Genomic DNA, 26,700 nt, shown 5'->3' on the forward strand with positions numbered 1-26,700 from the left:
GTTCATATGGTGGTATCTGGCTGAGGCTTCAATTTATATTTTCCCAATGACTAACAATGTTGAAGATCTTTCATGACCTTGTCATCCTTTTGTCTTTGAAGTTATCAGTTCAAATCTTTTGTCCATTTCCTTATTAGCTTGTTTTCTTAGCTGTTGAGTTTTGATAGTTCTTTTATCCAGAACAATTTTGTTCATGATGATGAGATGACTGAGAACAATCTTGATTCAGAAAAGCTGGGTACAATATTAACATTTAACCTCTCTGAACTCCTGTCAAATCAAAGCAGCTAGCCTATCAACATCTTAATTTTGTTATAAAAGGATAAAACATTTTATGTTTAAAGACCTGAGTGACTTAAGTGTTAAAATGCAAACCATAACTTTATCATCATCAGTGAGAGTAAAATGTATCAGAACTCTATGTTAAGTTGAAGGGACACATTGGGGACAAAATAAATGGTGGTTTAGGGTAACACTATTTATGGGCTGAAATGACCTATGTGCAAAGATGTGTATAACCTGAGAATAATATCCCAATTTCTGGAGCCTGACCAAATACGGTCTTTCAGAAGGAAACCCACAGATAGCTAGGGAAAGTGTCAGAGTTGATAAAATTCCTTAGGCAAGACTTCCGGAAAAGACAAGACACAAGCCTTCAGAGAAAGGAAGCTGGAAGAACTGAAACAATATAGACATCAATGTGAGCAGCATTTGCTAGACAGAGCCAGGAAAACCCATGAAGTCTTCTTTACCAAAGGAAGGACAGTGAAAAGGCAGGTAAAACTAACATGGGTGCGTAGCAGCTTAAAAATTATTTAACAGAAATGAACTAGGAACGAGAAAGTAAGTTTTAGATCTGGTTTTAGATTTACCACATTCACAAGTAGAATCTGAGACAGATACGTCTAGGTCCATATTCTAGCACCTTTACTTACTCTGTATGACTTGGCACAAGTTTTAGCCTCTCTAAAGAAGTGCATGGAGGGACCCCCCTGGTAGTCCAGGGGTTAAGACTTTGCCTTCTAGTGCAGGGGTTGCAGGTTTGATCCCAGGCAGGGAAGCTTAGATCCCACAAGCCTTACAGCCAAAAAACCAAAACATAAAATAGAAGCAGTATTTTAACATATTCAATAGAGACTTAAAAAATGGTCCACATTAAAAAAAAAATCTTAAAAAAAAATTTTCATGAAGAAAGCCTACTTGTTAGGGCTTGAGGATTAAAGACAAAGTACACATAGCACTTAGCACATCTAACACATGGTAGTACTCAATAAATTATAGATAATGCTAATTATATATCCCTGGGTGAGCTGAGGCTCAATATATAAAGGGTGTGATTACACAGGAAAGCACTCTGACACCTCAAAGGATCAGGTAAGATGGAGCAGTTACCTCTACTAGAGGAGGCTGGGCTCACTGGTTCCCATACCAGTTGTTTTCCCTACAACCAGTAGCTTACCATTAGCAACATCATATTATTTAGGGCACTATTTTAGAAATATTACTTTAATATCATTAAAGAATGTCTATAGCACCATAAAAAATTATCATTTTCACATGTCATCTAAGGAAGATTACCATCATTTTTGCCTCTATTACTATCTCATTATAGTCACTGAATATAGTAGGAATTAAATAAGTATCTGTTAAACTGACTGCAGAGCACCAGATAATCTAAAACCTGAACTTTAGGAATAGTAACTTTTTTATCCCAGAAAGGACAGGGAAGATATTAGGAATAACAATCTCAAGCAATTGTTAAAAGCATATCAGATGAGCTCAATAATGTTCAAAAACAGCTGCTACCAAAGTAAAGGACAACAGTCTTGCCTCCATTGTAGCATCACCTTTTTAAAAGAAGGTCCTACTTCAGATGGTCTTCCAAAGGTCTAAACAAGGATCTAAGCACAGATGTGTGCTTGCAGCTTTCAACTGCTATTTACTGACTGCCTGCCTTCTGCAAAGTACCCAGCTGGACAATACAAGACTAAGGTGCTCATATATACTGTAAGATGCAGACGCTAAGTCAAAGATCAAACTCAGGGCTGAAGTGGTGTTAGCCTGGCAGGCTGGGAGGGACTGCGAAAAAGCAACAGTGCAGCACTCAGTGAAAAGGGAGACAGGAAAACCTTATGGAGGAGGTTTGCCTTAAGCTAGACCTTCAGTGGCAAATAAGATCTGAATAGGGAAATAACTTCTATGTGACTAAAAGGAAAATTCCTAAAGGGGGTTAAGCCTAGTGGGTTGGCACAAGTTTACAGTAGGCTTTGATGCTAGAATGAAAAGTTTAGACTGTTTAAATGACTTCCTTTCTAAAAGTAGACATTTTGCTTGTACCTAATAAAACTCATAGTCTGCCATGGATTATAGTTAAACTGTGTAGATGCTGTTATTTCAATACACGGTAAGCATCACACCTGATTCAACACTGTATATTTTATTGGAGCATAAAGTCCCTACATAGTAAGTACTTGGTAAATGTCTGCTGAATGACCAAAGAATTCCCAGGATGAATGAGCTCAAAGTCCAAATATGGGGGCTCCAGCTTGCAAGCCACCTAGGCTTTGATCAAACGGCTACATCTGAAAGTTTTGTTAGATTAAGAATCCCACACATCAGATTTCTGTGGAAGAGGTGCACCCCGTCTCTAGCTCCTCTCCCCACCACAATCACAGCAGACAGATAAAGTTGAGGAGTTTATTAGGGAAATATGAGAGGTAAAGAAACCCCAAGTGACAGACAGAAAACTCTGAAAATGTCCCTTTTCAAGCCAAGTGGGGGCCTGGCCTTGACCTCCCCAAAAGGACAAGAAACTGGTGGGTTAGCAACAACATTCTCTGGCAGCCACCTCACCAGGGCATCTCAGCCAGGACTGCTTCCCATCCCCAGCCAAAGGTGGGAAGAAGACAAGGACTGTTTATAGAAACAATGCACAGGCAATGAGAGCTATAAGGAAAGACTGAGAGAGAGAGAGAGAGAGAGAGAGAGAGAGAGAGAGAGAGAGAGAAGTGGGGAGGACCTTGACAGAGTCCCAGGCTTTTGGCTCTCAGTGCCTCAAAAGTGTTGACATGTACTTCTACAGAACGTTCCTGAAGAGGTAAAATGCCTAACAATGTTTCCAAGAGGTCCCCGGACTCCTCCCCACACGCCACATCACACTTCTGGGTGTGCATAGCAGAGCCCAAAGGCCACACTTTTGAAAAAAAGAAAAACAAGAATAAGCCCTGTTGTTCTTTAAGGAGAGAGGAAGGAGTTGAAGGCTGCTGGGGCCTTTCCCACGAGAGGCTGCCTGCTGTAAGAGCACACTTCCCAGCAGCAGCATGGCACAGTCCTAGGTGAGGGTTTCACCTTTTGTCACCTGTCAAAGGAAAACTGACAATTAGACAAATTCAAAAGCATTAACAGGGTCTAAAATTTTATTAAATGTTTATATCTTAGGTAGTTGGGGAGTGGTAGAAAAAGGAGACAGCTTCGGAGTCCCAGAAAGCAGGTTTAAGTTCAAGCAAGGTACTTAACTTCTTTAAGCCTGTTTCTGCTTCCAAGTTTTTGCAGCAACAAGTGAGAATGTGCATTCTCTCTCACAGAGCCACGCCTGCCTCATGAGGACGCCCAGTGCCCGGCATACTCACCCTGGCTTCTATGTACTCTATTCTCCGTTCAAGAGCTGTCAATTTCTCGTTTAGTGTTGCGAGTCTTGAGCGACAAGACATATCTGGTAAAAGAAGACAGACGTTCAGGATTAATGCCATTCCAGATACAGACACATGCCAGCCCCCTGAGATGAAGAGGAGGAATGCTGTATCATGCAAGGCACAAATGGGAGCGAGTGGGCAAAGCAAGGCAGTGGGAGGATAAGGTGAGAAGTATCTTAGGAACACAGCTGCTTAGGGAGGATCTGCTTAACCTCCTACCAAATGTGACAGGCAGAGAATACTGCCCCCCGCCAAGATGTCCAGACTTTAATCCCCAGAACCCACAAATACGTATCTCACAGGCAAAGGGACTTTGCAAATGTGGCTGAGGTGAAGGACCTTGAGATTCTGGATTACCCAGATGGACCCCATGTAATCACAAGTCCATAAACATAGACATGAAAGGCACGAGAAAGGCAGAGGAAGGACAAGGGACATGAGTGGGACTCAACCTGTCATTGAAGGCTCTGAAGATGGAAGGAGGAGACCATGACCCAAGGGATGCAAGTGACCTTTAGAAGCTGGGCGTGGTCCTTAGTTGACTACCAGCAAGGAAATACGGATCTTATTCTTACAGTTGCAAGACAATGAGTTCTGCCCACAAGCTATGGGCAAGGAATCAGCTCCTCTCCTAGAGCCTCCAGCTGAGGAGGGAGGCTCTGGGCTGCTGAAGGCAGCTGAAGGCTCTGAGGCTCTGCAATCTGCTGACACTGATTTCAGCTCAGCAAACCACTGCTGGACTTCAGATGCACATGACTTGAGATGATAAACGTACGTGGTTTACGCCACTACCTTTGTGGTAATCTGTTATGGCAGCCATAGAAAACAAAAAACTGATACACCAAGGCTGTGCAGATGGCCACTTGATGATTAATGGGCAAACCGAGAGTTTCCAAGAGAGGGGAAATGACAAGAGGAAGAAAATAATCTTAATAGGGAAGAAAAGCAGAGGCCAAGGAAGCAGCAGACCCTAGAAGGAGAGAAGGTGTGGTGTTGCTGAGCTCGTGGAGGCCTTGCCACGCTGCTGCTCTTGGGGCACTTGATGACCCAACAGTCCCTGCACAGGCCTTTTGGAACAAGAGAAAACCTGGAGAGTATCAAAAACCCTGTGGGGCTTGCCTTCCATCTGCAAACAGTTCCTTTTCTTCCTCTAACTTTTCCAGTCTCTTTTACTACCTCGCCCAAAAGGAAACCTAGACTTGCCCTAAGATACCTTTCCCCCTACAAAACTTCTCTAACAGAAATCACTTGACCACTCTTCCTCCAACTGTTCTCAACATTCCAGGCACGCTAATTATTCCCACCCTCCTCCAACACTGATGTTCAGTCATCACTCAATAATCCTGACTCCTGAAGTTCTAAATATCTGTTCTCCAAGACAGTCTCCCACCTAGTGATTTAACACTTAGCTCACAATCCTCCTTTTCAACTCTTCCCTAGATGTTATGCAAAAGTAGTTCAGCACCTAATTTAAGAAATCTCCCACACCCTGATTCTTGCCTCGACTTTCATTTCATCAAGTCCAAATCTTAACTCATCCTGCCTGTCTCAGCATTCTTCTTCAAGTCAGTTCAAAGTGGACCTCTGAGAGGTCTTTGCCAAGTGGACATAATCCTCCCTCTTCTGTAAGGATTTGCCTATCCTGGACACTGTTCTTTCTTCCTTTAAATATTGGGTTTGTTTTTTTTAAACACCAAAACCAGTCTGTATTGGGGTAAGCCAATTAACGATGTTGTGATAGTTTCTTGTGAACAGTGAAGGGACTCAGCCATACAAATACATGTTCTTGGCAGGGGTGTGGGTTGTGTGTGTGTGTGTGTGTTTAATCTGCAAGTGCTGCTGCTTCTAATTCCCAGGCCCAACAGGACCTAATCTCTTTTCAGCCTGGTTTCTAGAAGCTCAAAGGCTATTCAGAATGAGCATGCATGTTATCACTGACAATCTGTCATTTCCCATAAAAAAAGTCATGGCCAAAATGAAGGGGTAGGGTGGTGAGAGGGAGGGTTCCTTCCTGGGTGGCTGTTCTGTTCCAGCTCTGTCAATCTGGTGATGAGTCAGAATCCAAGAGCAACACTGTGTTACTGGCCTGCACAGATAAGCACTGCTGAAAATGTAACATGTTGAACTCTAGAAACTTCAGTCGTATTTCAGATTCCATTAAATACATACTGGTTCAAACAAAATACTGGGAAAGCACCTGGCAGCTGGACAAATTTGAAACCACAATGCATTTATATGTACATTATCATCAGACTGTAACTGAAAATGCCATATGTCCTCATCAGGATGTTTAATGGTGTGCATACATGACCACCGCTAACAAATGCCAGTTATCAAACAACTTCTTTAAACTCTTACTGCACATAACTTCAGCCTATAAAAATCAACACTGTCTTTCTCATAAGATCTTATTTCTCCAAAGTGAAAGTGTTAGTCGCTCAGTCGTGTCTGATTCTTTGCAACCCTACTGACTGTAGCCTACCAAGCTCCTCTGTCCAGTGGATTCTCCAGGCAAGAATACTGGAATGGGTTGCCATTTCCTTCTCCAGGGGATCTCCCCAGCCCAGGGCTCGAACCCAGGTCTCCTGCATTGCAGGCAGACTCTTTATGGACTGAGCCACAAGGGAAGATTTTATTTCTCCAACAAAATTTGAAACCTCTTAAACGCGGCTCTGTCCATTTATTCTTATTTATTCCTTTCTCACAGCATCTGACACTGGAGTCACAACAGGCAAGTAATATTTGTTGGCTAACTATTAAGAAAATCAAGATTTAAAAATAGCTGCACACTCTATTTTTTTGGTTACATGTCTCTGCATGTATTAGCTTCAGAGTCAGGAAAAAAAGGTATAAAAATAAAAAGCTATCATCTGTAGCAATCTATTTTTAGAAACTTCACCATTCAAAGTGCAGAATAGGCCTAGTGTTAGGATGCTTGTGTACATCATGATGCGTGTGTCCTCAGGTCCCAGTGGTCCTCCCATGCTCAAAGAGAAAACCACAAATGGATCAAAACCCTACTCTCACCAGCCAGAATCACAGGGTAGAGCTGTTCAGTCATTAGGCATCCTGGAAAAACAATTCCCTCTCCAAAGCACATGGCCTACACAGCCTACTATGGTCAGGGTGAGAATTGTAGGTTTGCTGCCATTTTCAAAGAGCTATAGCTGCCCCCTTAAAGGAAACACCTGCTACACCTCTGTGCCACCAGATCACATTACTCACATGATACAAGCCCCCCGGGCACACATCAGAATGGAGGAGTCGTGCAAATGGCTTAGAATGGGAAAATACATCCCACACTCATCCATCCTGAGTCATCCAATGCCAAGACAATGTACTCACCTCTCTTTATGATTTATCCAGTTTCTCAGCCTGTTGGTCTTTGTCTAAACTCTTATATTGTGATATCGTCAATCTCTGGGACCTTGCCTCAGGTATATCTAACTGCCAAGTCAAATTGCTTTAACCTTTAATTGTGCTTCCTAATTATTCCTACTTGTAATTAACTTCTCTTTTCTTTAAAAGGGCTAAATCCACTTTCTAATATCTTCAAAAATCACCTAGTAATTACTAATGTTAGGCCATTACCCCCACCTTAAAGGAAAACAATGGCCAAAGCCCAGGGAAGCCATTTCTTCCAGCTCCTGAAAGATTGGAATCCTGTGTGTCTATTTTCCTTAGTCTAGGACTTGCTGGAAACTAAAAAAAGAGAGAGAGAGAAAAGTCTTTGTTTTCTGTCTGATAAAATGTAACTCACATGTATTTGATAAAATCTCACAGCAGCATGTATTTCCTTGCTTATATAGCAAGAAAATAGACATTCTCCTCCACAAACTCTAAGCTCAAATGCTTCAATTTTTGGTTAATTCCAAGACTCACCAACTAAAACTACAGTAACATGCCAAAAATTTTATGTCAGAGATGAATGCATGTTTATTATATGTTTATTAATATGATTGAAAGTGAAAGTCGCTCATTCGTGTCCAACTGTTTGCAACCCCATAGACTGTATGTAGCTTGCCAGGCTCCTCTGTCCATGGAATTCTCCAGGCAAGAATACTGGAGTGGGTGTAGCCATTCCCTTCTCCAGAGGCTCTTCCCAACCCAGGAATCGAACTGGGGTCTCCCACATTGCAGGTGCATTCTTTACCAACTGAGCCACCAGCAAAGCCCAAAAATACTGGAGTGGGCAGCCTATCCATTCTCCAGGGGAATCTTCCCAACCCAGGAATCAAACCGGGGTCTCCTGCATTGCGGGTGGATTAATATGATTAAATGCTCAGAAACAAAGTTATTACGTTATCTACATACAAACTGGGGGAACTGAGACACTAGGTCACTTTTAATTATGAAAAACAGCCCCAGTTTAACTTACTTTAGATGCTTGATTTACTGAATTGATATTCTTAATACTCTGTTAGGATATTCTGTGTCTACGGATCAGATATTAACTCCTACCATATAAACGAAGTCTTTTACTTCTGGTTTTAAAAGTAAAGGCTCTCAGGACTTCCCTGGTGGTCCGACGGCTAAGACTCTGTACTCCCAATGCAAGGAGCCCAGGTTCAATCCCTGGTCAGGGAACTAGACCCCACATGCCACAACTAAAGATCCCAGTTGCCTCAACAAAGGTCGAACAGCACAGCCAAATAAATAAATATCTTTTAAAAAGTAAAAATTCTTTGTCAGTTATTTGTCCAACCACGTCCACTGCCTCTCCAGTCTAAGCCAAAGTTTCAAAGATGCCATTATGTCATCACTCTATCCCTCCCTGTGCATGGAATATTTTGTTTTATCTGGTCCTTCCTCTAAGGAAAAATTATGAGTATAAAGTGCCTTAAAGAACCCCCGTAACAGTTCAGCTCTCTAGGGAACCACAAGAGACAATCAGGAGAACTAACACTGGAAGAGTCTGCATGGAACTTTAAAAAATAATTTCAGGCTACATGGGCTCTATGATTTCTTGACTATCATTTCCTATTACAACCACTACAGTTAAGTTATACGTGTGAATCTGTGTCACTGATACAAACTTTATCCTATTCTTGTCTCTCATTAATACTGATATCACTCCCACTCCCTGAGTGAGGAAATCCACCACACCAAGGCATCTTGTATGTAAATATATTAAAACATAAACAATATTCTGCTTTGTTCTGAAGCTGTCATTATTTCATCTTCAAGACAGAAATTCTTTAAAGGCAGGAAAATGATGCTTTTTCCCCCACCGAGCCTGAGACAGCCTTGTACTCAAGACAGTTTCCCTTGCGGATGCCTTCTGATCAAACTTTTGCTCTGTCCTTAGACTCCTTAGGATGTGTCAAGTTCTCCAGCTAGAAAACAATTCCTTTTGAAATCTTTTCTTATACATCACTGACCCCTCCTTAATCTTAACCATTTAACACTGCTGAGAGAATGGACCAGAAGCACACCAGCTGGAAAAATGTCATTCCCACTCCTTATGATGACATAGAAAGTCTACCGAGTGCTCAGTTCTGTCAAAGAAACACTTGGAGAACAGGAGGTAGGGGTCTCTGCTACGGTCTTGCTGTCCAGAAGGATGTGGGACAAAGCGGAAAGAATTTGAGACTGTCACGAGTAGGCTAATGCCTAGGAAAGATTTTGCTAGAAGCAGAACACCCACTGTTGGTTTCATACTAGCAACACAGAGATGTCCATAGCGTGACAAGATGTGGACCTTACTTTGCCCTCATCTGCTCCCGCTCAGCACAGGACAAGAAGGGACTGACAGGAGGGGCCGGAGGGGCGACTAGAAGGCTCGACCCGAAAGGAGATGGGAAACCTCTAGAGTCTTTACAGGGCAGTGACAAGATCATGTTGCGTTCTGAGAGCCAAGTGGGAACTGGAAACGAAGCACAGAGGAGGAAGGGAGGCGACTGAAGAGAAGAAAAGGCGCAGACGAAGGACGGGTTGCCAGGACGTGTCCGGGAAAAGGAAAGAAAGACTCGATAATGGATCCGGGGTAAAGGCAAAGCTGCCGATGAGCTCAGTCTCGGGCAGGATGACCCCTCAGGGACTGTCCAGTGGAGCCCGGGGTCAGGGCGAGAGGGAGAAGGTGCGGCCTGAAGGAGGAAGCGAACATCAGCAGGAGCCTAGGGCACTCAAGACTCCCCTTCAAAGCTTCTCAGCGCCCTCAGCGGGCTTCCCTCTTCCCAGCCTCCCCCTGCTCGCCCGCTGACCGAATGAGTTGAGAAAGTCTGCGATTTTCTTGATGCTGCTGGTGATGACCTCAATGTACTCCCGGTTCGCCCAGTCCTGGTGAATCTCCCGCTGCACCGGATCCTCTTGTCCCGCCATGGCTGCTGCCTGAGGAGGCGCGACTGCGCAGGCGCCTCGACCCTCCAGGCCGCCAGGGCGCCTGCGCCGCTCTCCCCACCCTTGCTTGGGTACCCACGAATCCAAGGGCCTTGTGGCGCGCCTGCGCATTGTCAAGTCCTCGGTGGCGTCTTCGCTTTGCTCCCACGCCCCTGAACAGACCCGCCCCAAGCCGACAAGGAAAATACGGTGCGCAGACGCAAAGATCCCCTCAATTACCCACCTCCGTCTCTGGCAGTTATGGTCGTTGCGGGGGGTGGGGGCGCATGTGGCCGCATTCACCCCTTCTCTCAAGTGCTCCAAAGTAAGCTTGCGAGCTATATCCAAACCAAGCTGGGCATAGCCAATTAAACCACATTAAATACAAATCATTTTTAAAATGCCTTTAAACAACAGAACATGATGTACCACTTCGCAATTATCAAATGAACAAAATGTTTTTTTTTTCAGTTATGAAGAGGCTGAGGGGAAATCGGTAAACGTCGAAATTAGCTGATCACAGTGTTAACTGACAGTCTCTTCAGAAGGAAATCTGTAAATTGAAAGCAAGAGCTGTACACATTTTCAAAGTTTTTGAAATATTTAACAAAATTATTGAAAAAACACTTTCAGCGCAGAGGTGTTCTTTGAGATAATCTGTTTTTTAAAAATCTCAACAGTTGGGGAATGGCTAAACATTGGTATAGCCACTCAGAGCAGTATTATGCAGTCATTTAAATGCTAATCAGGAAAAATACTATGGTAGCATAACAGATGATAAATTGAAACGGAAAACAAAATACACTTTTTAAAAAAAAATTGCAACTATGCAAAATTATTCAAGAGGAAAATAAACTTACTGGGGTAAAAAGTGGTAGTTAAAATATTTTGTCTCTTCCAAGATTCATCATTCTCTGTCCCTTTCCCCTCTCTGCCACCAACCTTCTCCAATTCTCTCCACTTCTCTCTCCTTCCACAGGGACACACATACACATAGTGGGCATCTGACAATCTTTGACAAGTCCCTCAAGACTATTTGGTCTTCCAAACCAGGATCTCAGCCTGACCCCATCCCGAAGATGCCCAGTCTCTCCCCTTCAGCTTCACCTAGGGTCACACAAACCCGACAGCTGTTTGCGCTGTGTTCGTGGGTTCACAAAGTGCATGGGTGGTTTCTGGATAAGGGAAGGCAGGTGGGCCATTAGTTAATTCTTCCTACAAATACTGCCCCCTGCCAGGCACTGATAGTCAGGCACTGTGGATATAGGAGTCAACTGGGTAGACCTCCCTTCCCCCAGCCTTAAAGAGTAATTGTTTGCAATGAAGTTAAAAAGTAGCCAAATCACTCTCTTACTAAGATGAAAGTGTCAGTTTAGAGCTGACTCACTGGAAAAGACTCTGATGCTGGGAGGGATGGGGGGCAGGAGGAGAAGGGGATGACAGAGGATGAGATGGCTGGATGGCATCACGGACTCGATGGATGTGAGTCTGAGTGAACTCCGGGAGATGGTGATGGACAGGGAGGCCTGGCGTGCTGCGATTCATGGGGTCGCAAAGAGTCGGACACGACTGAGCAACTGAACTGAACTGAGGAGAATCTTCCTTTTTGAAGTTTAACAGAAAGCAAAGTTTTTGGTTGGGAAGTCAAGGAGAGATGTATTTTTCTCCATCTTGACAGGGGGGCACCTGTCTGGGTCCTTGCACTGGGATTAGTCAATGCAGCCACAAAAGCCTTCAGAACTCGGGGTAACTCAGAGCAGCGTTTAAAGGGTAGCGCTAACCTTTTAATACTAACCACAGCTCCCCCCTCCCCTGACATTTATGCAGGCAGGTTCCTGGCCAGTCTTTGAAATGGGCTCCGTAGTCCTCTCTGACCAGATAGATCAAAGGCACATCGCTGTGGCGAGGTGGGGAAGAGGTGGAGGGGAACAGAATTCGGTTCCGCACTCCTGAAGGCTGAATCCCGGACCAGGTGTTCCAGTGAGATGGGAACTCCGAGCGAGGCGCTTCGATACCCCCCTCACCGCGCCCCTTCCGCGGTTCGGGCTCTCCCAGCTCCCCGCCCCCCCCCGCCCCCCCACCGTCACCCCGCCGCCACGGTTCTGGGTCACAAAGGTTGTTGCCAAGCACCCGGTGGAGAAAAGATGCGGCCAGGGAACAGCCGCCGCCACTCTGGAGCGTGAGGCCCGCGGAGTTCAGCAGGTGAGACCACGGCCCGGATGGTGGGACCGGGCCCGGGCTCCCACCACCACCTCCACCTCGGCCAGATCCATCTGGCCTCTGCCCCGGGGTAGGGATCCCCGGGGGACAAGCCCCTCTTTTGACTGGGAGGGGGAGCCTGCTCCTCTCAGGGCAGCTCCAGCCCCTTGGGATCCCAGTTCATAAGGACCTCAGCTGCACTTTGACGCTGTCTTCCCCGTTCCCAGGTGCGGAAATGAAGGGACCAAGTTTCTTGACATGGGAGGAAGGGTATGAAGGGAAAATCTTTGGGGCTAGAAGCAGGTGTTCCCTACCTGGGAGCTCTTAAGAGCAGCTTGAACAGACTAGGTTCAAATCCTCCTTAAGTGGATGATGGAGACTCGTGGCTGGTAGGAGTGAGTGGTGAACTAGCTTTATTTGATCCTTATGTAAAAGTGGTGTAAGGGACCTGGGGTCAGACTCCCTCTTTCACCCCATGTTGGTTCTGCTGAGTATTTCGGCTGGACATTTGATAATGTCTTTTCCCTCTGGCCCTATTTCCTCCCAAGAGACAAGGAAGAAGGGCTCCTGGATTTTTTTTTTTCCGTATCATATATTCAGAGTTAACACTCTCCACCCCCACCTTGCCTTGATGGGGTACCAGAGCAGCCCTGATCCTGGATGTGTGCTCTTAGGGTCAGAATATCAAGTACCAGAAGCCTTTCACAGGCTGTTTCGAACAGATAACTATCCCTTGGTTGTCACTTTCTCACCCTAAGGCAGTCCAGATATTTGAACACAGTATGCACAAAAGCTTGCATACCTCAGGAGAAACATTCCCAGCTGGAGGAAATCAAATCTTTCTACTAACCACTGTCAGGGGCAGGTCTTCTGTTTCAAATGTCACCAACAATTCTCTTTTCAAAACAAAACTTCACTGTCTCACAAACTATGGTGAGGGTGTCAAAGTTCTCCTGGGCCATTACTGGGTGGGATGGGATCCCATTTGCTGCTACCTTTGTGGAAGAATAGTGAAGATACAGAGAAATACACTTGACTAGAAAGGAAAGGGTCTGCCGTGCCCCTTATCATAGTAGGTAGGTGCTGAATAAATGGTACGTCGCTCTTGAATTCAGTGGAATCCTTTATATACTGACAATTTTAAAGTAGAAAGATGAAAAAAAAAAAGTAGAAAGATGGAAAGTCTGAATTCTATTTGGGTAAATTTTGAGTTAGCAACATATCCTCCACGCCTTTTCCTTTATCTTCAAAGAAGAAAGGAAAAAATCTCAACCAGTGGGTCTTTCACAGATAAGAAAAAAAACAAAGACAAAAACATACCCAGTGAAGTGAAAGTCGCTTAGTCATGTCTGACTCTTTGCGACTCTATAATTCTGTATAGTCCATGGAATTCTCCTGGCCAGAACACTGGAGTGGGTAGCCATTCCTCTCTCCAGTGGATCTTCCCAACCCAGGCTTCGAACCCAGGTATCCTGCATTGCAGATGGATCATTTACCAGCTGAGCCACCAGGGAAGCCCAAGAATACTGGAATAGGTAGCCTATTCCTTCTCCAGCGGATCTTCCCGACCCAAGAATTGAACCAGGGTCTCCTGCATTACAGGCTGATTCTTTACCAGCTGAGTTACCAGGGAAGCCCAAAAAACACATAGGAGAACCAGAAAAATCTTTAAAAACTAAAGGACCAGTCCTGGGAACTTTTTCCCCTCCTGCCTGGTGTAATTCCTCTGAGGTGGTGTATAAGTACCTCAGGGCTCTGAGAAGGCTGGTCAGTTGTGTCAAAAGAGGTTCTGATCTTCTGACTGTCCATAACTAAGAATAGTAAAAGCTGAAGTTCCTTAAAGAAAAAGTGTAAGTTCTCAAACTGTAAGGCGCATCAGACTCCCTTGGAGGCTTTATTTAAGTGCAGAATGCAGGGGACCCAAGAATCTACATTTCTTCCATGTTTCCACAGGATGCTTAAGGCACCAGTCCCAGAATCATACTTTGAGAACCAACGGTATAAGTACATGTGATTGAGTCACAAATATCTGGTGAGCTAGGCCTTTCTGAGCACCCATCCACAAATAATGTCTCACCGTGGAGTGCCAGCAGCCTCTGCCACCTGAGAGGCACAGATTCTGTCTTTAGCAGTTATCAACACAGCACAGATCCTAATACCAAGCAGGGCTACTCTTTTGGACAAACCCATTTCCTCATCTGTACCATGGGTAAAAACCTACCTTCAGAGGCTTGTGATTAGGTTTAATAAAGTACACACAGCAGTTACCAGATTCAATACTTGTCACTATCCTCTACTGCCCTTTATAGAATTACTTGTATCCTAACAAGTACTGGAATCTGTTCATGAGAACTAAAGAGTAAGGTAAAGTTAATACTGAGACAGAGATGTGAATTTGAACAGCCCTACCCTGTTAGCCTTTCCCTAACAGCATGCTAGGGAAATTCCATGTTCTGATTCCTCTCCTCTAGGACTGTCAATGGCAGGATACCAGCTCTGGTCACCATGGACCCCACTGGATGAGAGCTTCCAATGGCTGCGGCATACAACACCTACCCCTTCCTCCAAGCACCCCTTTAGGGCTTCCCCCTGCTTTCCACATACCCCTTCTGACCTTGAAGTGCAGCTGTGCTTTCAAGAGGTCACTCTAGTCCTAGACAGCCCATTCCTGGAGCCTGGGGTGAGTCCCAAGTTGCCCTGTCACACGTCAGAGCTCCGAACCATGAACAACAAGAAAGGGCTGGTCAGGAAGCCTCAGCCTGTCCGCCTCAGTGGAGTGGATTCTGTCTTTGGCAGGGTCATCACGGCTCAGCCACCAAAGTGGACTGGGACCTTCAGAGTTTCAGACAAGTCAGCCTTCTGCAAAATCATTAGCCGGGAGCACCAGTGGCCCACTGGACTTAAGGAACCTCAGATTCAGATGACAGTGACCATGTGCAAACAGATGTTACGTTCCATCCTCTTGCTGTATGCGACATACAAGAAGTGCACCTTTGCCTTGCAACATTCCAAGTAAAGGGTCCCATCTGATCCCTGTTCCTAACACCATGTCTTTCGCTATGTGCCTGAAGCTTACGCAGAGCTGTCCCTGCAAAGGAAACTGTGCTTGCCCCAGCTATTTTGCTTTTCAGTCAGGCAGTGACAATTCAGGAGCTCCTCTCCTCCCTTTCCCTCCAAAAATGGGCCAGTGACCGAGCAAGGGAGGAGAACATTTCCACTGTAAAGCTGAACAACCATTTGAAAGAGAGTCAAACTAGCACTGACATGTACATGTGATAAAGAACCATTAAACCATATATACCAATGAGCCTACTGTGAACTCATTTCAACACTAAAACCACAATGAGGTGGAGACACAAAGAATGTCAAGGACGGAAATTATGGATTCCTACATACATGAAGATGAAGGGGTCAAAAATGTGTATGTAGGTCAATGATTGAATAACCTCCCCACCAAAAAACAATATAAAAGCCTAACCAGCCACACCCTAACATTACTGGAGAGTATGAAAGTAGGTAGAAATATTAACAGCTATTAAATATTAACAGTCTGGCACTGAAATAAGAGCAGAAGACATGAAGAGTTCCCCATTTTAGCTGAAGTGTATGCTTAATGTTCTATTTTTAATCAACTACAAGTAATTTTGTAGTTTTCTTGTAACTAGATTATACATATAACTCAGAATAATGTGGAAATAATTATTTATGCAAAGTTAACATGAGTTGGATGCTGCCCTTTTCACCTTTGTCTTATATGTCTACATAACCACCAAAAAATTTAAAATGCAGCCAAACGTGACTTTCTTTGAGCACTAAAAGAAATCTGTCACTCCTCCAAAAAGATCACAAATGTGTTTTCATCTCAAATAAGACAGTCCTTTAAATAGGGAACATATGATTTTAATTCTCCATTATTTCTCTGCACAAACTCCAATTCAGTCTCACCTATGAAGGAAATTCCAAAAGGTAGCTGAGGCAGAACTTAGAATTTATTTGAAAACTGGTACAAGCTTAAATTGTAGAATAAATCCAGAGATTCAAAACTAGCTCCCAAAGCCTAGAATTATGACTGTTCTGCCGTGTTTACCCAAATGGGTAAGCAATGTTACGTTCGTCTTTAACATAGTAGACATTATGCCACCTTCTTTAATGTTAGTAGACAATCCGTGAAATCCACAATTGACTTGATTCAATAGAACCCCCTCTTTAAGGACAAAATAGGATGCTTGCAGTCAGAAAGGCAGACCGGCAGCATCTGTAACCCTGAACACTGTGGTGAGTGGCTGGCAAAGACAGGGAAGGAGCACCTTTCTGTAGCCTAATCAGAGTCGTCATCACTCTCATCTTCATCACTCTCTCGCTCCTTTTCTCCATCACTTGCTTTATCTTCTTCGCCACTCTAAGAGGCAAAGGATAATTAATTATTTGAGGTCATCTGAGCAACCCCATGACTTGCAACACTGCTCCCACAGCATGTACAACTACACTGTTTCACTGTTAAAACCAATGATAGGTTTAAACCATTCTTTTGAGAAAAGAATCAGAGGCTGCCTCATTCTCGTATCATGGCCTTGAAGCCAAGATGATAGAGGGAGCCATTCTGATACTGACTTAGGCCATTCAGCAACCCAACCATGTGTGATTTTTAAATAAGCCCACAGCCCTCCAGCACTACAGCAGGTATGTGACAGAGGAGTAAAATCGGCTTTCAGTATAGAATGAAATGTTGGTTAAATTCAAAATGCAATAGGAATCCAGCATAAGATTCTCTCTGATCTGCAAAATCTAATCTGAGAGGTTTGCTTAGGACAAAGCATCAAAGTAATAGAATATTGTCTGCCTCAAACTTTTTTATGAGAACAAGGTAGAGGTAGTCGATACAAATAAAACAAAGAACCATGTAATAAAATAATTTTTCATACTAAGTGATCTTTTTGCAGCCTCAAATGGCATTACAAATTGTATCCAGAGCAGGGTTCTTAAATCTGAGATTCTCGATATCTATAACCTGCCCAGATTGTAAGAACTTTTATAAATACATTTTTCTCTGCTTTAAAATCCAAACAGCACCAGGAGGAGCCCAGGAGAGCATAAGGACTGCCACTGTGATTTAAGGACTGCCACTGTGATTTCAGTCCTCAGCTGTGCAGCTTTCGGTTCTGTGCTTTGGCTTTTACATCTCTATTTTGCATATTCAAACAACATGCTTAAATGGTTTAACTCATTCTTCTCAACACGCACAAAACACTTTGACCTCTTCCTATCTCCCCCCTAGAATGGTTTCAGATACGAATTCAGGGAAAATAAGAGGCTATAATGGAAGGGAATTTTCAACTGTATAACATACAGCACAACTTGAGATACTCAAGAGTGATTATAACATTGTGTGTGTGTGTCTGTGTGTGTGTGTGTGTTTTCTGGCCCTCACAGAATTCACCTAAGTGCAGAAGCCTTTTTTAGAGGGAATAGAGATGGCCACAGAAGGAAGTAATTATAAACTTGGGCAGGAGAAGTCCTGCACGCACCTCTGCTCCTTGGCTCTCAGAGACCTGGAATGATGTCTCACCCTCACTCTCATTTGCAGTGCTCTCCTGGGAATTCTGGGATATAATCTCTTCACCCTGAATGTGAATGGGCCAAGACAAATGGTGAGTTATAATGATCACACATGGGTCTCAAGGGCAGAAAGGCTCAAGTTTATAGGCAAGGCAAAGAAAGTCATTCAAATATGATCAAACACAGACACCAACCTGTGATCCAGCAGCTAGAGAAGTGATAATCAACCCAAGGCTTCTGAGATACTTCTGGCTCTCACACAATATGTAGTTTTACAAAAGAGCATCTTTGTATTCTAGTATCATACTAGTTTTACAAGGCTAGATTGTATTGGTGACTCTTTCAGGTAATGCTCAATACGATTCTAAACTTTCTCAAATAGCTTAAACTATGTGAACGTGAACATCAACACATCAACTATATACAGGGCTTCCCTGTGGTCCAGTGGTTAAAAATCTGCCTGCCAACGCATGGGACACTGGTTCAGTCCCTGGTCTGGGGATATCCCATATGCCTCAAGCACGTGCAGCAATTAATTACTGAAGCCCAAGACCCCTGGAGCCCAAGCTCCACAATAAGGAGCCACTGTGGTGAGCAGCCTGTACAAAGCAACTAGAGTAGCCCCTGTTTGCTGCAATGAGAGAAAGCCCTCAAGCAGCAACGAAGACACAGCACACCCAACAATAAAAATAAATAACTTTAAAAAATTGAATCTAAAAAAAAAAATCCACACCAATCACAAATGGCCATTTAGAGGCTGAAAGATAGTATACTAAAATGGTTTAGGAATACCAAATCTGGATGAAGACTGTTTGGACTCAAACCCTTTCTCCACTCATATTGCTGAATGGCAAGTTACTTAACCTCTCTGAGCTTCAATTCTCATAGTAACAAGAGTATCTACCTAATAACACTGATGTAAAGAAAGGAAGTAACTCTCTGGGGATTTATTATTTTCATGTATAAATTATGAGACTCAGATATTATAAACATGAATGAGAAGGGCTTGGGCTATATTTGAAAAATGGTGTTACACCAAAGAAATAGTATAAACAATTCAAGATTTCAGCCCGTCAGTCAGACAATTGAAAGAACTAAGAAATGCTTACTTGTTAAAATCAGTCAGAAAAAAAAATCAACACAGAAAATAATTTCAGGAATAGAACAGACTGGTTTTAGAGTGAAAAAAACAAAACTAAACAACAAAAAAAAGTTTCTCCATAGTTGTAGAAAAAGGTCTTCCCGATCTGCTTCTCTGAGGCCTTTTTTATTAATACATCAATGGTATGTTTTGGTGCCTCTGCTGCTGCTGCTGCTGAGGGGTGCAACTTGCAACCAGGTCCCAAGAGCAAAGTAACCTTAAGAGCTAAACAGTCACTTAAGAGAAAAGCAGTTTTGAGTATTGAGAGAGTGGAGCTTAGGTCACCTTCCTTAGATACTTTCCAATGCTCTCACAAAGAATAGAAGAGAAGATTATCATTGGCAGGGTCCCAGGCTTACCTGCAAGTCCCGATTTTTAAGATTGCCCAGCCAGAAAGCCTCTCTGCAATTGTTGAGGATAAGCATGGCTTTCACTCGGCAAACTAACAGTTCCAGGGTCTTTTTGAGCAAAGGCACATGTTTGGTGAGTTTTGTGTCCTGGTGAATCTGAATGGAAACAAATGCAACCAATTCATCCGCACTTATCATTGTGCTTTCACGTTTCCTATACAGAAACTTTCGAACTCCTAACACCCTGAACACTCAACAAGAGCATAAGCCCTGCTGGTATAGACCAGAGACACATTCCCCAAATAGTAGTCTGATAGAGTACTCTGGAAATTCTCCAAGCCAGGCTTCAACAGTATGTGAGCTGTGAACTTCCAGATGTTCAAGCTGGTTTTAGAAAAGGCAGAGGAACCAGAGATCATATTGCCAACATCCGCTGGATCATCGAAAAAGCAAGAGAGTTCCAGAAAAGCATCTATTTCTGCTTCATTGACTATGCCAAAGACTGACTGTGTGGATCACAATAAACTGTGGAAAATTCTGAAAGAGACAGGAATACCAGACCATCTGACCTGCCTCTTGAGAAACCTGTATGCAGGTCAGGAAGCAACAGTTAGAACTGGACATAGAACAACAGACTGGTTCAAATAGGAAAAGGAGTACGTCAAGGCTGTATATTGTCACCCTGCTTATTTAACTTCTATGCAGAGTACATCATGAGAAACGCTGGACTGGAAGAAACACAAGCTGGAATCAAGACTGCTGGGAGACATATCAATAACCTCAGATATCCATATGACACCACCCTTATGGCAGAAAGTGAAGAACTAAAGAGCCTCTTGATGAAAGTGAAAGAGGAGAGTGAAAAAGTTGCCTTAAGGATCAACATTCAGAAAACAAACAGCATGGCATCTGATCCCATCACTTCAAGGCAAATAGATGGAGAAACAGTGGAAACAGTGGCAGACTTTATTTGGGGGCTCCAAAATCACTGCAGATGGTGGCTGCAGCCATGAAATTAAAAGACGCTTACTCTTTGGAAGGAAAGTTATGACCAACCTAAACAGTATATTAAAAAGCAAAGACATTACTTTGCCAACAAAGGTTCATCTAGTCAAGGCTATGGTTTTTCCAGTAGTCATGTATAAATGTGAGAGTTGGACTGTAAGAAAGCTGAGCATTGAAGAATTGATGCTTTTAAACTGTGGTGTTGGAGAAGACTCTTGAGAGTCCCTTGGATTGCAAGGAGATCCAAGCAGTCCATCCTAAAGGAAATCAGCCCTGAACATTCATTGGAAGAAGGACTGATGTTGAAGCTGAAACTCCAATACTTGGGCCAACTCATGCGAAGAGCTGACTCATTTGAAAAGACCCTGATGCTGGAAAAGATTGAAGGTAGGAGGAAAAGGGGACGACAGAGGATGAGACAGTTGGATGGCATCACCGACTCAATGGACATGAGTTTGAGTAATCTCCGGGAGCTCGTGATGGACAGGGAAGCCTGGCGTGCTGCAGTCCATGGGGTCGCAAAGAGTCGGACACGACTGAGCGACTGAACTGAGAGCACTCTGAAGAGAATGGTAGCTGCCCTTTAAGCTAAAGCAGCCTAGAAGACATATCACCAATACCTCTCAGTTCCTTATCATAATCTCTCATTGATCAATTATCAATGAATTTACTTAAAATATTCTGGAACACATACTATACTGACATTAATCAATAGAAAGTAACCCTTTTTAGTGGAGGGAGTCCTTAAAATTCCACTGTTCAGCACCTTAAAAATTTAGAAGCAGGGGAGGAAATGAATGACAGGCACTGGGTGGAAGAATCATAGGCTTGCCAATGACTTCACAATTCCACAGTTCTGTGCCCCTTCAGACAAAAAGTGACAAGGGCTCAACTGTACACTTTAAGTGGAAAAGTCCTTGAATGCTAAAATATTCTCAGAAGAGACAGATGTATTCCTTGACTAGGAAATAATACACCAGAAAAGCTCTAAAAACAACTGCTTTTAGAACTCCTCGTCTCCAGTAGAGTCATCACTTCCATAATACTCCTCCTGCCCAGAGTATGGTACGTAGTTACACACCCACCAACATTCTCTCACCAAAGAAGAGGCCCTAGAAGAAACAGGGCTATGGAGTTTGAGTCAAATTTCAGATGCAGAATTTCCCTCGCGATGATTACCCAATCTCAGCCAGCAACTGAGGCTTTGACCACTCTGATAAACTGCTGTTGGACAGACATAGCCTCAGAAATAAAGACTTAAGAAGGGTAAAAAAGGAAGACGGCACCACAGACTAAACCAACAGTTGTGGCCTGCTTTCCCTCTTACCTTGGAATGCCCACACAGGTGATGAAGCAGTCTCGTGCTCAGCTGGAAGGCTTCCAGTAAGCTCAGAACATCTTTCTACGACCAACAACATGCACAAATGCCAAATGAAACATTCTCATTTCATTTTACGTGCAAGATATCCTTGCAACCAAGAGTACCAGAGGATCAAGCCTCAGGTTCCAGCCATAGATGGATAATCATCTCTTTTTCAAACTGAGGTAGTGCTGATTTTAAAATTTTACAAGTTTCAGGTGTACAACACAGTGATTCATAATTTTTCAAGTTTATATGGATTTGGCCCTCAAACAAAAGGAGGAGTACTCACTGGCTGTCCTTCCCCTTTCTCTTTCTGAGCTATGCGGGACCAGCCGAATATTATGAGAGTGTTCTGCAAAGTTCAAGTTGGTAAATATATGCAAGAAATCATCTCCTGACTTGTCTGGTGGTCTAGTGGTTAGGACTCCGGGCTTACAGCGCAGTTTATGACACAAATGAGTTTTCTTTACTTTTTTTGTAATTCCTGATATCAGACCCAGAGAAGTACACAGAAACAAATGACACACTAATATGTGAGGTCCTGGGACCGCAGTAGCATAATAAAATCAGGCTTAAAGAAACAACCATCCTCAGCTCTGGAGCAGAAGTCGGGAGGTGGGTCCACTAGCGAATCATCAGTCCTATACGTGTCTCTGGGAGAGCTGGTGACCAGAGGCGCCTGCGTCAGTCTGTGGCCAGAGCTGGGGTGAGGGGGCTGTCCCCATGGCTGCCTAGGAGACACTGTGGACAGACTTTCTGAACCACTACACAGAGCATGCCTGTGCTCTCTGCTCTCAGTTCTTACCCGGTGTTTTCTAAAACTGAAGTCTAGGAGCGGCATACACTGCTTCAGAAATGCTTCCACAAAGAGACGCCCATACTGAGGAAGAGAAGAAAAGCTGGTGAGGACCTCTCACTGAGGTCTTTCGTGGGAAATGCCCCTGCCTGAGACAGCACAGCATTTCCCAGACCAGAGGGTTTATTTTCTTTTATATGTAAAAAATAAATCGGAAAGGGTTCAAAAGGTTAATCCAGAGAATACAGCTTAATGCAAAGGCTAAACAGGCCTGTTGCGTCCTGAGTTAAGCAGCCTTACCTGCCGCACACACAGTTAATGTGCGGGGCATTGCTCAGCTTGAGAATGAGGGCACAGAGGAACTGAGGGGAGCCCCAGCTCCCAGAGGACAACTTACTCTCAAAAGGAATAAACAGGGTAGAGCTGAGGAAGCACACAACCAAATGCCCAATTCACCCGTCAGGAAAGGGACTCCCCACTCTCAACCATCCCTCACACTGGCACCAGTGAGGGCTGTGAAGAAAGAGGAACAAGAAGCCAGGAGACAACAGTATGGGGCACCATCCACTGGAAGGAACCGCTGGGAAAGGGGAGAAGCATTCTCCCTGCTGCCTTCCTTAGCTCTTAACCCAATGTGTTTATCACCAAATCTAGGGCTAATCCAGGATATCCCCCTGGAGGATACCAGAAGGCCAGCTCCCAGATCGATGAGGCCACCCAAGGGCTTTAAAAAGAGGACTCACCCACTCCTCCTTCCCTCCTGTTGACTGGGAAGGAATGGCGGGGAGTGACTACTGCTCCTTAAGCCAATCATCCTAGTTCTAAGTTTTCAAACTCATAGGAGAACTGGCTTCTCTGGGTTATCCAATTAATATAGGAAAACATATCCGTGGTCTCTTCTAGACTACCTATCAGCAGAGATTCTGGAGACTGGCTTGTGGGCAAGGTATTAAGCAATTCCACTCAGCTGCCCCAAAGGAAGAATAAACACTAAAGAGGGCCCAGGCTATTGCTCACCTTCAAACATGCAAACAGAACAGGACGACTATCAAACACCTGGAAAGATGAAGGACAAGAAACCAGAGCTGAGATCTGCTCCTCTGAGCACCCCAGCCTCTTCCCCACTGTGCAAAACACAGCTGAGTGTTGTACAGACGTCTAAAATGAAGGAGGCACATCAACATGTCAACAAATCAATCACAAAGAATAAAGTAATCACTGTAACTGAAGTTCAAGAAAAGGAAGAGGGGAGCATAGAGGAACAAGGAATTGATTCCAACAGGGAATGTTAAGAAGATGGCATTGCAGAGATGCCAAACCTTGATGGGAAGCCTCAAGAAAGAGGCAGAAAGGAAAGAAAAACATTCTAAGCTGGGAGAACAGTCTGGGCAAAATCATGGAGTGGGGGAGAGCAGAGTGTACATGAGGGATAAAGAAGGCATCCAAGTTGGAAGATGGAGACCACGGGGAATATGCTCAGATTCATGGTGTGTTGAGAGCATGGGGGAATGACAGGGGGAAGGAGTCATTAAATAGTAAACAGTATGGCACAGACTGGAAGAAGGAAGGCAGAGAAAGGAAAGACACTGCACAGGAAGCAGGGAAGGTGCTATCCAGGATGGGCAGGGCACAGGGACAAGATGGGGAAACAGGTGCCCAACAAAGGGTGGGGAGGAGCTGAGAGGGCCCATTTTGGAAGTCAGGCCCCTTGGCAGTTTCTGCAGTTAGCCAGTGAGATGGAACAGGGAGCCTCTCCATACTCACCTTTATCAGGTTGATGAGGATACTGAAGTCTCGAACAGCCATGTTCCAGTAGAGGAGCTTCTCTTCATGAATCTAGGGGCAGCCAAATATACAGGCATCTTTGAATTGCAGCCAAATACTTCTTTTACCATGTTCCCACTAATATATGGTTCTTGAACTACAGAGCTATACAGAGATTTAAACCACTTATCCTCCTAAACAGATGTGGCAACCAGTGAACCCACAAGACGGTCTGGAGGCCTGCATATATGGTATCACTGGGGTACCTTATTGAGACTTTCTAAGAAGACAACTCCTCTTCAATAACTTACAAGTAGGAAAAAGCCTCTGCAACATATCCCTGTAGTTTCTCTGATTCCCTAAGCAAGCTCTTGCTCCCAGCAGGCTAGCTCAGTTCTGGTTAGCAGGTTGCCAAGGCCTAGGACCATAGCATCTGAAACAGGCTTGTTAACCTCATGCCAGCTCACAAGTTGCAGCTGGGTACATGAGGTGGCAACCAAAGATATTTTTTCCAGACTAGGTCTATGGAGTCCAAGGTTATCCCCAGGAAGTAGTCAGGGAAAACAGCTTAATTCTCACTTCCAACTAGAAGAAAGGACATCAAGAACTCTCTGAAAAAAGTTCTGGATCTCAGTAAGTTAAAGGAAATAGCTTAGGAGAAAATTCTAGACCCAAGGAGAAGAACAACCAGAATCTTCTGAATAATCCAGAGTCTGCTTCCTGAGGTGGGACAATTTGACTCACCTGCTGTGAATCTGCTGCTGTTCCAGCCTGAAGACCTTTCACTGTCTTCTCTAGTTTAGCCATCATTACTCGGAAGAAAATGACGAACGTGGTCCTACAAGAGAAAAGTATGACACTCACACAATGATGATGCACTCATCACAAAGAAAGTCCTGGGGTGAAACCAGGGAACCCAGAGTGATTTCCCTCCCCACCTCTCGAAACATGCTTTCACTAGAGTCCACTCTAGGGGGATGTGAGAGCAGGAAGGATTTAGAAATGAGCCAAGAAGACAGCCTGTGAAACCATGGGATTAATTTCATGAAGGGAGAGTGTGGTGGCAGAGAAAGAACAGGAAGTAGTGGTCAGAAGATTAAACTTTAAGTTTCTAGTTCCAAGCAAGCTCCCTCTTTAAAGCTCATTTCCCTCATCAGTAAAAGAGGGGAAATGATATCTACCTCACAGATTCATCAGAAGGATCAAATGAAATAAGGAATATAAGAGTGCATTATAAACTATAAAGACCATATGAATATCAGATAACCACTGATACTATGAGACACAAAACCCATTAAGTGAGACATATATGGTTAGACACAATAATCACTGTATCCTTCTAAAGGTGGTTAAAATATTGGAAAAATAATTTCACATATAAAGGGTGAATGCACTGAAAAAAGTGTGGTGATTAAATATCCAATGTCTCTAAAAACTGTAACTACTGAAGTCATTCCTCAATAACATCCTTTCATATGGGCAGGGTGAGGGCTGCTTGAAGAGCGTTCACAGCAGACATTCTATGTGTTGAACAAATGACTGCACATACCTTCTGTATCAGAACTAGATGAAGAGTAAGGTAGTTACTTGGAACCTACATACATTAGTATGATTCTAACTTAGGGAAAGGACTAGAGGAGAGTGCTCCCTTACCAGGTCAGTGTAGGGAATGTGGAAGAAGAGGCTTCTTTAGGAGAGTTGATCAGCTCTGGAACACCAACCCCAGCAATCTCCTCTATGGCCTTCAGTACACTGTCTGTGTGCTCCAGGTAGATGCTGTATTGATAGCCATAGGAGTATGAACACATGTTACAGAATCTCTAAATCAAGATTTCTTTCTTGAGACATATCCAGGTACTAAGCTTTAAACCAACTATTAGCAATTATTTTATTAATCTATTTTTTGCATAGCATCAACCAAGATAAATTTCTCAGTTTTTGACCAGACAAGGGATCCGAACAGGGGCAAATGGAAGGCTATTTGGCTTGTGGACAGAAGCTAAGCCTCTTACCCAAGCAAAGCCTGGAGCTGGTCATTAGGAATGCTGCTCCTCTCTTTCTCTCCACTAGGCCACACTCGACAGAGGAACTGTTTGGCCAGGGAAGCTGTTGGTGAAACAAGACAAATTTCATTCATGGAAAATGAACTTCATTCTTGTTTTGCAGTCTTTGGGGGATGATAATTGATCAAAAACATTCTTTTATATTTACTATGAAGTTCCTAGGCTAACAGACAATTTTGGGGAAAAAAAAAAAGCTTTCATGAGTTCCTGCTCTATTAGTCCTCCTACCAGAAATAAACCCATTTCTCTAAGATCTAACATGTCCCACCCTCTTACCCTGTCTTGACACAAACATGAACCATACAGACACACAGAGTAAAGGAATGCTGCTGGGCAGTGGGAAGTCCATCTCAGGTACTCCTTGGCAGGCCAATAAACAATAAATAGTATGGACCTCCAAGATTCATATAAAACCCTCCCCCTTTAAGCAACAGGAATAATAAAGGTTTTGCA

The 26,700-nt window shown here is 43.8% G+C and overlaps 3 protein-coding genes across 3 annotated transcripts in view; 1 reads left to right on the forward strand and 2 right to left on the reverse strand.

Moving 5' to 3' along the window:
* Positions 1–1,967: 1,967 nt before the first annotated feature.
* On the reverse strand, positions 1,968–10,017 carry BRK1 (BRICK1 subunit of SCAR/WAVE actin nucleating complex). The gene is made up of 3 exons (XM_068982477.1): positions 9,896–10,017; positions 3,630–3,712; positions 1,968–3,358 (listed from the first exon to the last, which is right to left on the reverse strand). Exons 1-3 carry the CDS (start codon positions 10,011–10,013, stop codon positions 3,332–3,334), a joined length of 228 nt encoding a protein of 75 aa, XP_068838578.1. The 5' UTR covers positions 10,014–10,017; the 3' UTR covers positions 1,968–3,331.
* Positions 10,018–14,688: 4,671 nt separating this feature from the next.
* FANCD2OS (FANCD2 opposite strand) lies at positions 14,689–15,225 on the forward strand. Its single transcript, XM_068981546.1, has one exon. The coding sequence runs from the start codon at positions 14,689–14,691 to the stop codon at positions 15,223–15,225; it is 537 nt and encodes a 178-aa protein (XP_068837647.1).
* A 973-nt stretch (positions 15,226–16,198) lies between these two features.
* FANCD2 (FA complementation group D2) overlaps positions 16,199–26,700 on the reverse strand; it is a 48,746-nt gene continuing 38,244 nt past the window's right edge. Inside the window, exons 35-44 of the mRNA XM_068981999.1 lie at positions 26,197–26,290; positions 25,838–25,960; positions 24,929–25,022; positions 24,185–24,256; positions 23,438–23,476; positions 22,430–22,504; positions 21,589–21,663; positions 19,266–19,412; positions 17,735–17,830; positions 16,199–16,608 (exon numbers count right to left, since the gene is read on the reverse strand). Of these exons, the coding sequence (XP_068838100.1) occupies positions 16,528–16,608; positions 17,735–17,830; positions 19,266–19,412; positions 21,589–21,663; positions 22,430–22,504; positions 23,438–23,476; positions 24,185–24,256; positions 24,929–25,022; positions 25,838–25,960; positions 26,197–26,290 (896 nt within the window). The 3' untranslated portion in view covers positions 16,199–16,527. The remainder of the gene's footprint in view (positions 16,609–17,734; positions 17,831–19,265; positions 19,413–21,588; positions 21,664–22,429; positions 22,505–23,437; positions 23,477–24,184; positions 24,257–24,928; positions 25,023–25,837; positions 25,961–26,196; positions 26,291–26,700) is intronic.

Source organism: Capricornis sumatraensis, chromosome 10 (assembly GCF_032405125.1).
Source record: "Capricornis sumatraensis isolate serow.1 chromosome 10, serow.2, whole genome shotgun sequence".
NCBI lineage: Eukaryota > Metazoa > Chordata > Mammalia > Artiodactyla > Bovidae > Capricornis > Capricornis sumatraensis.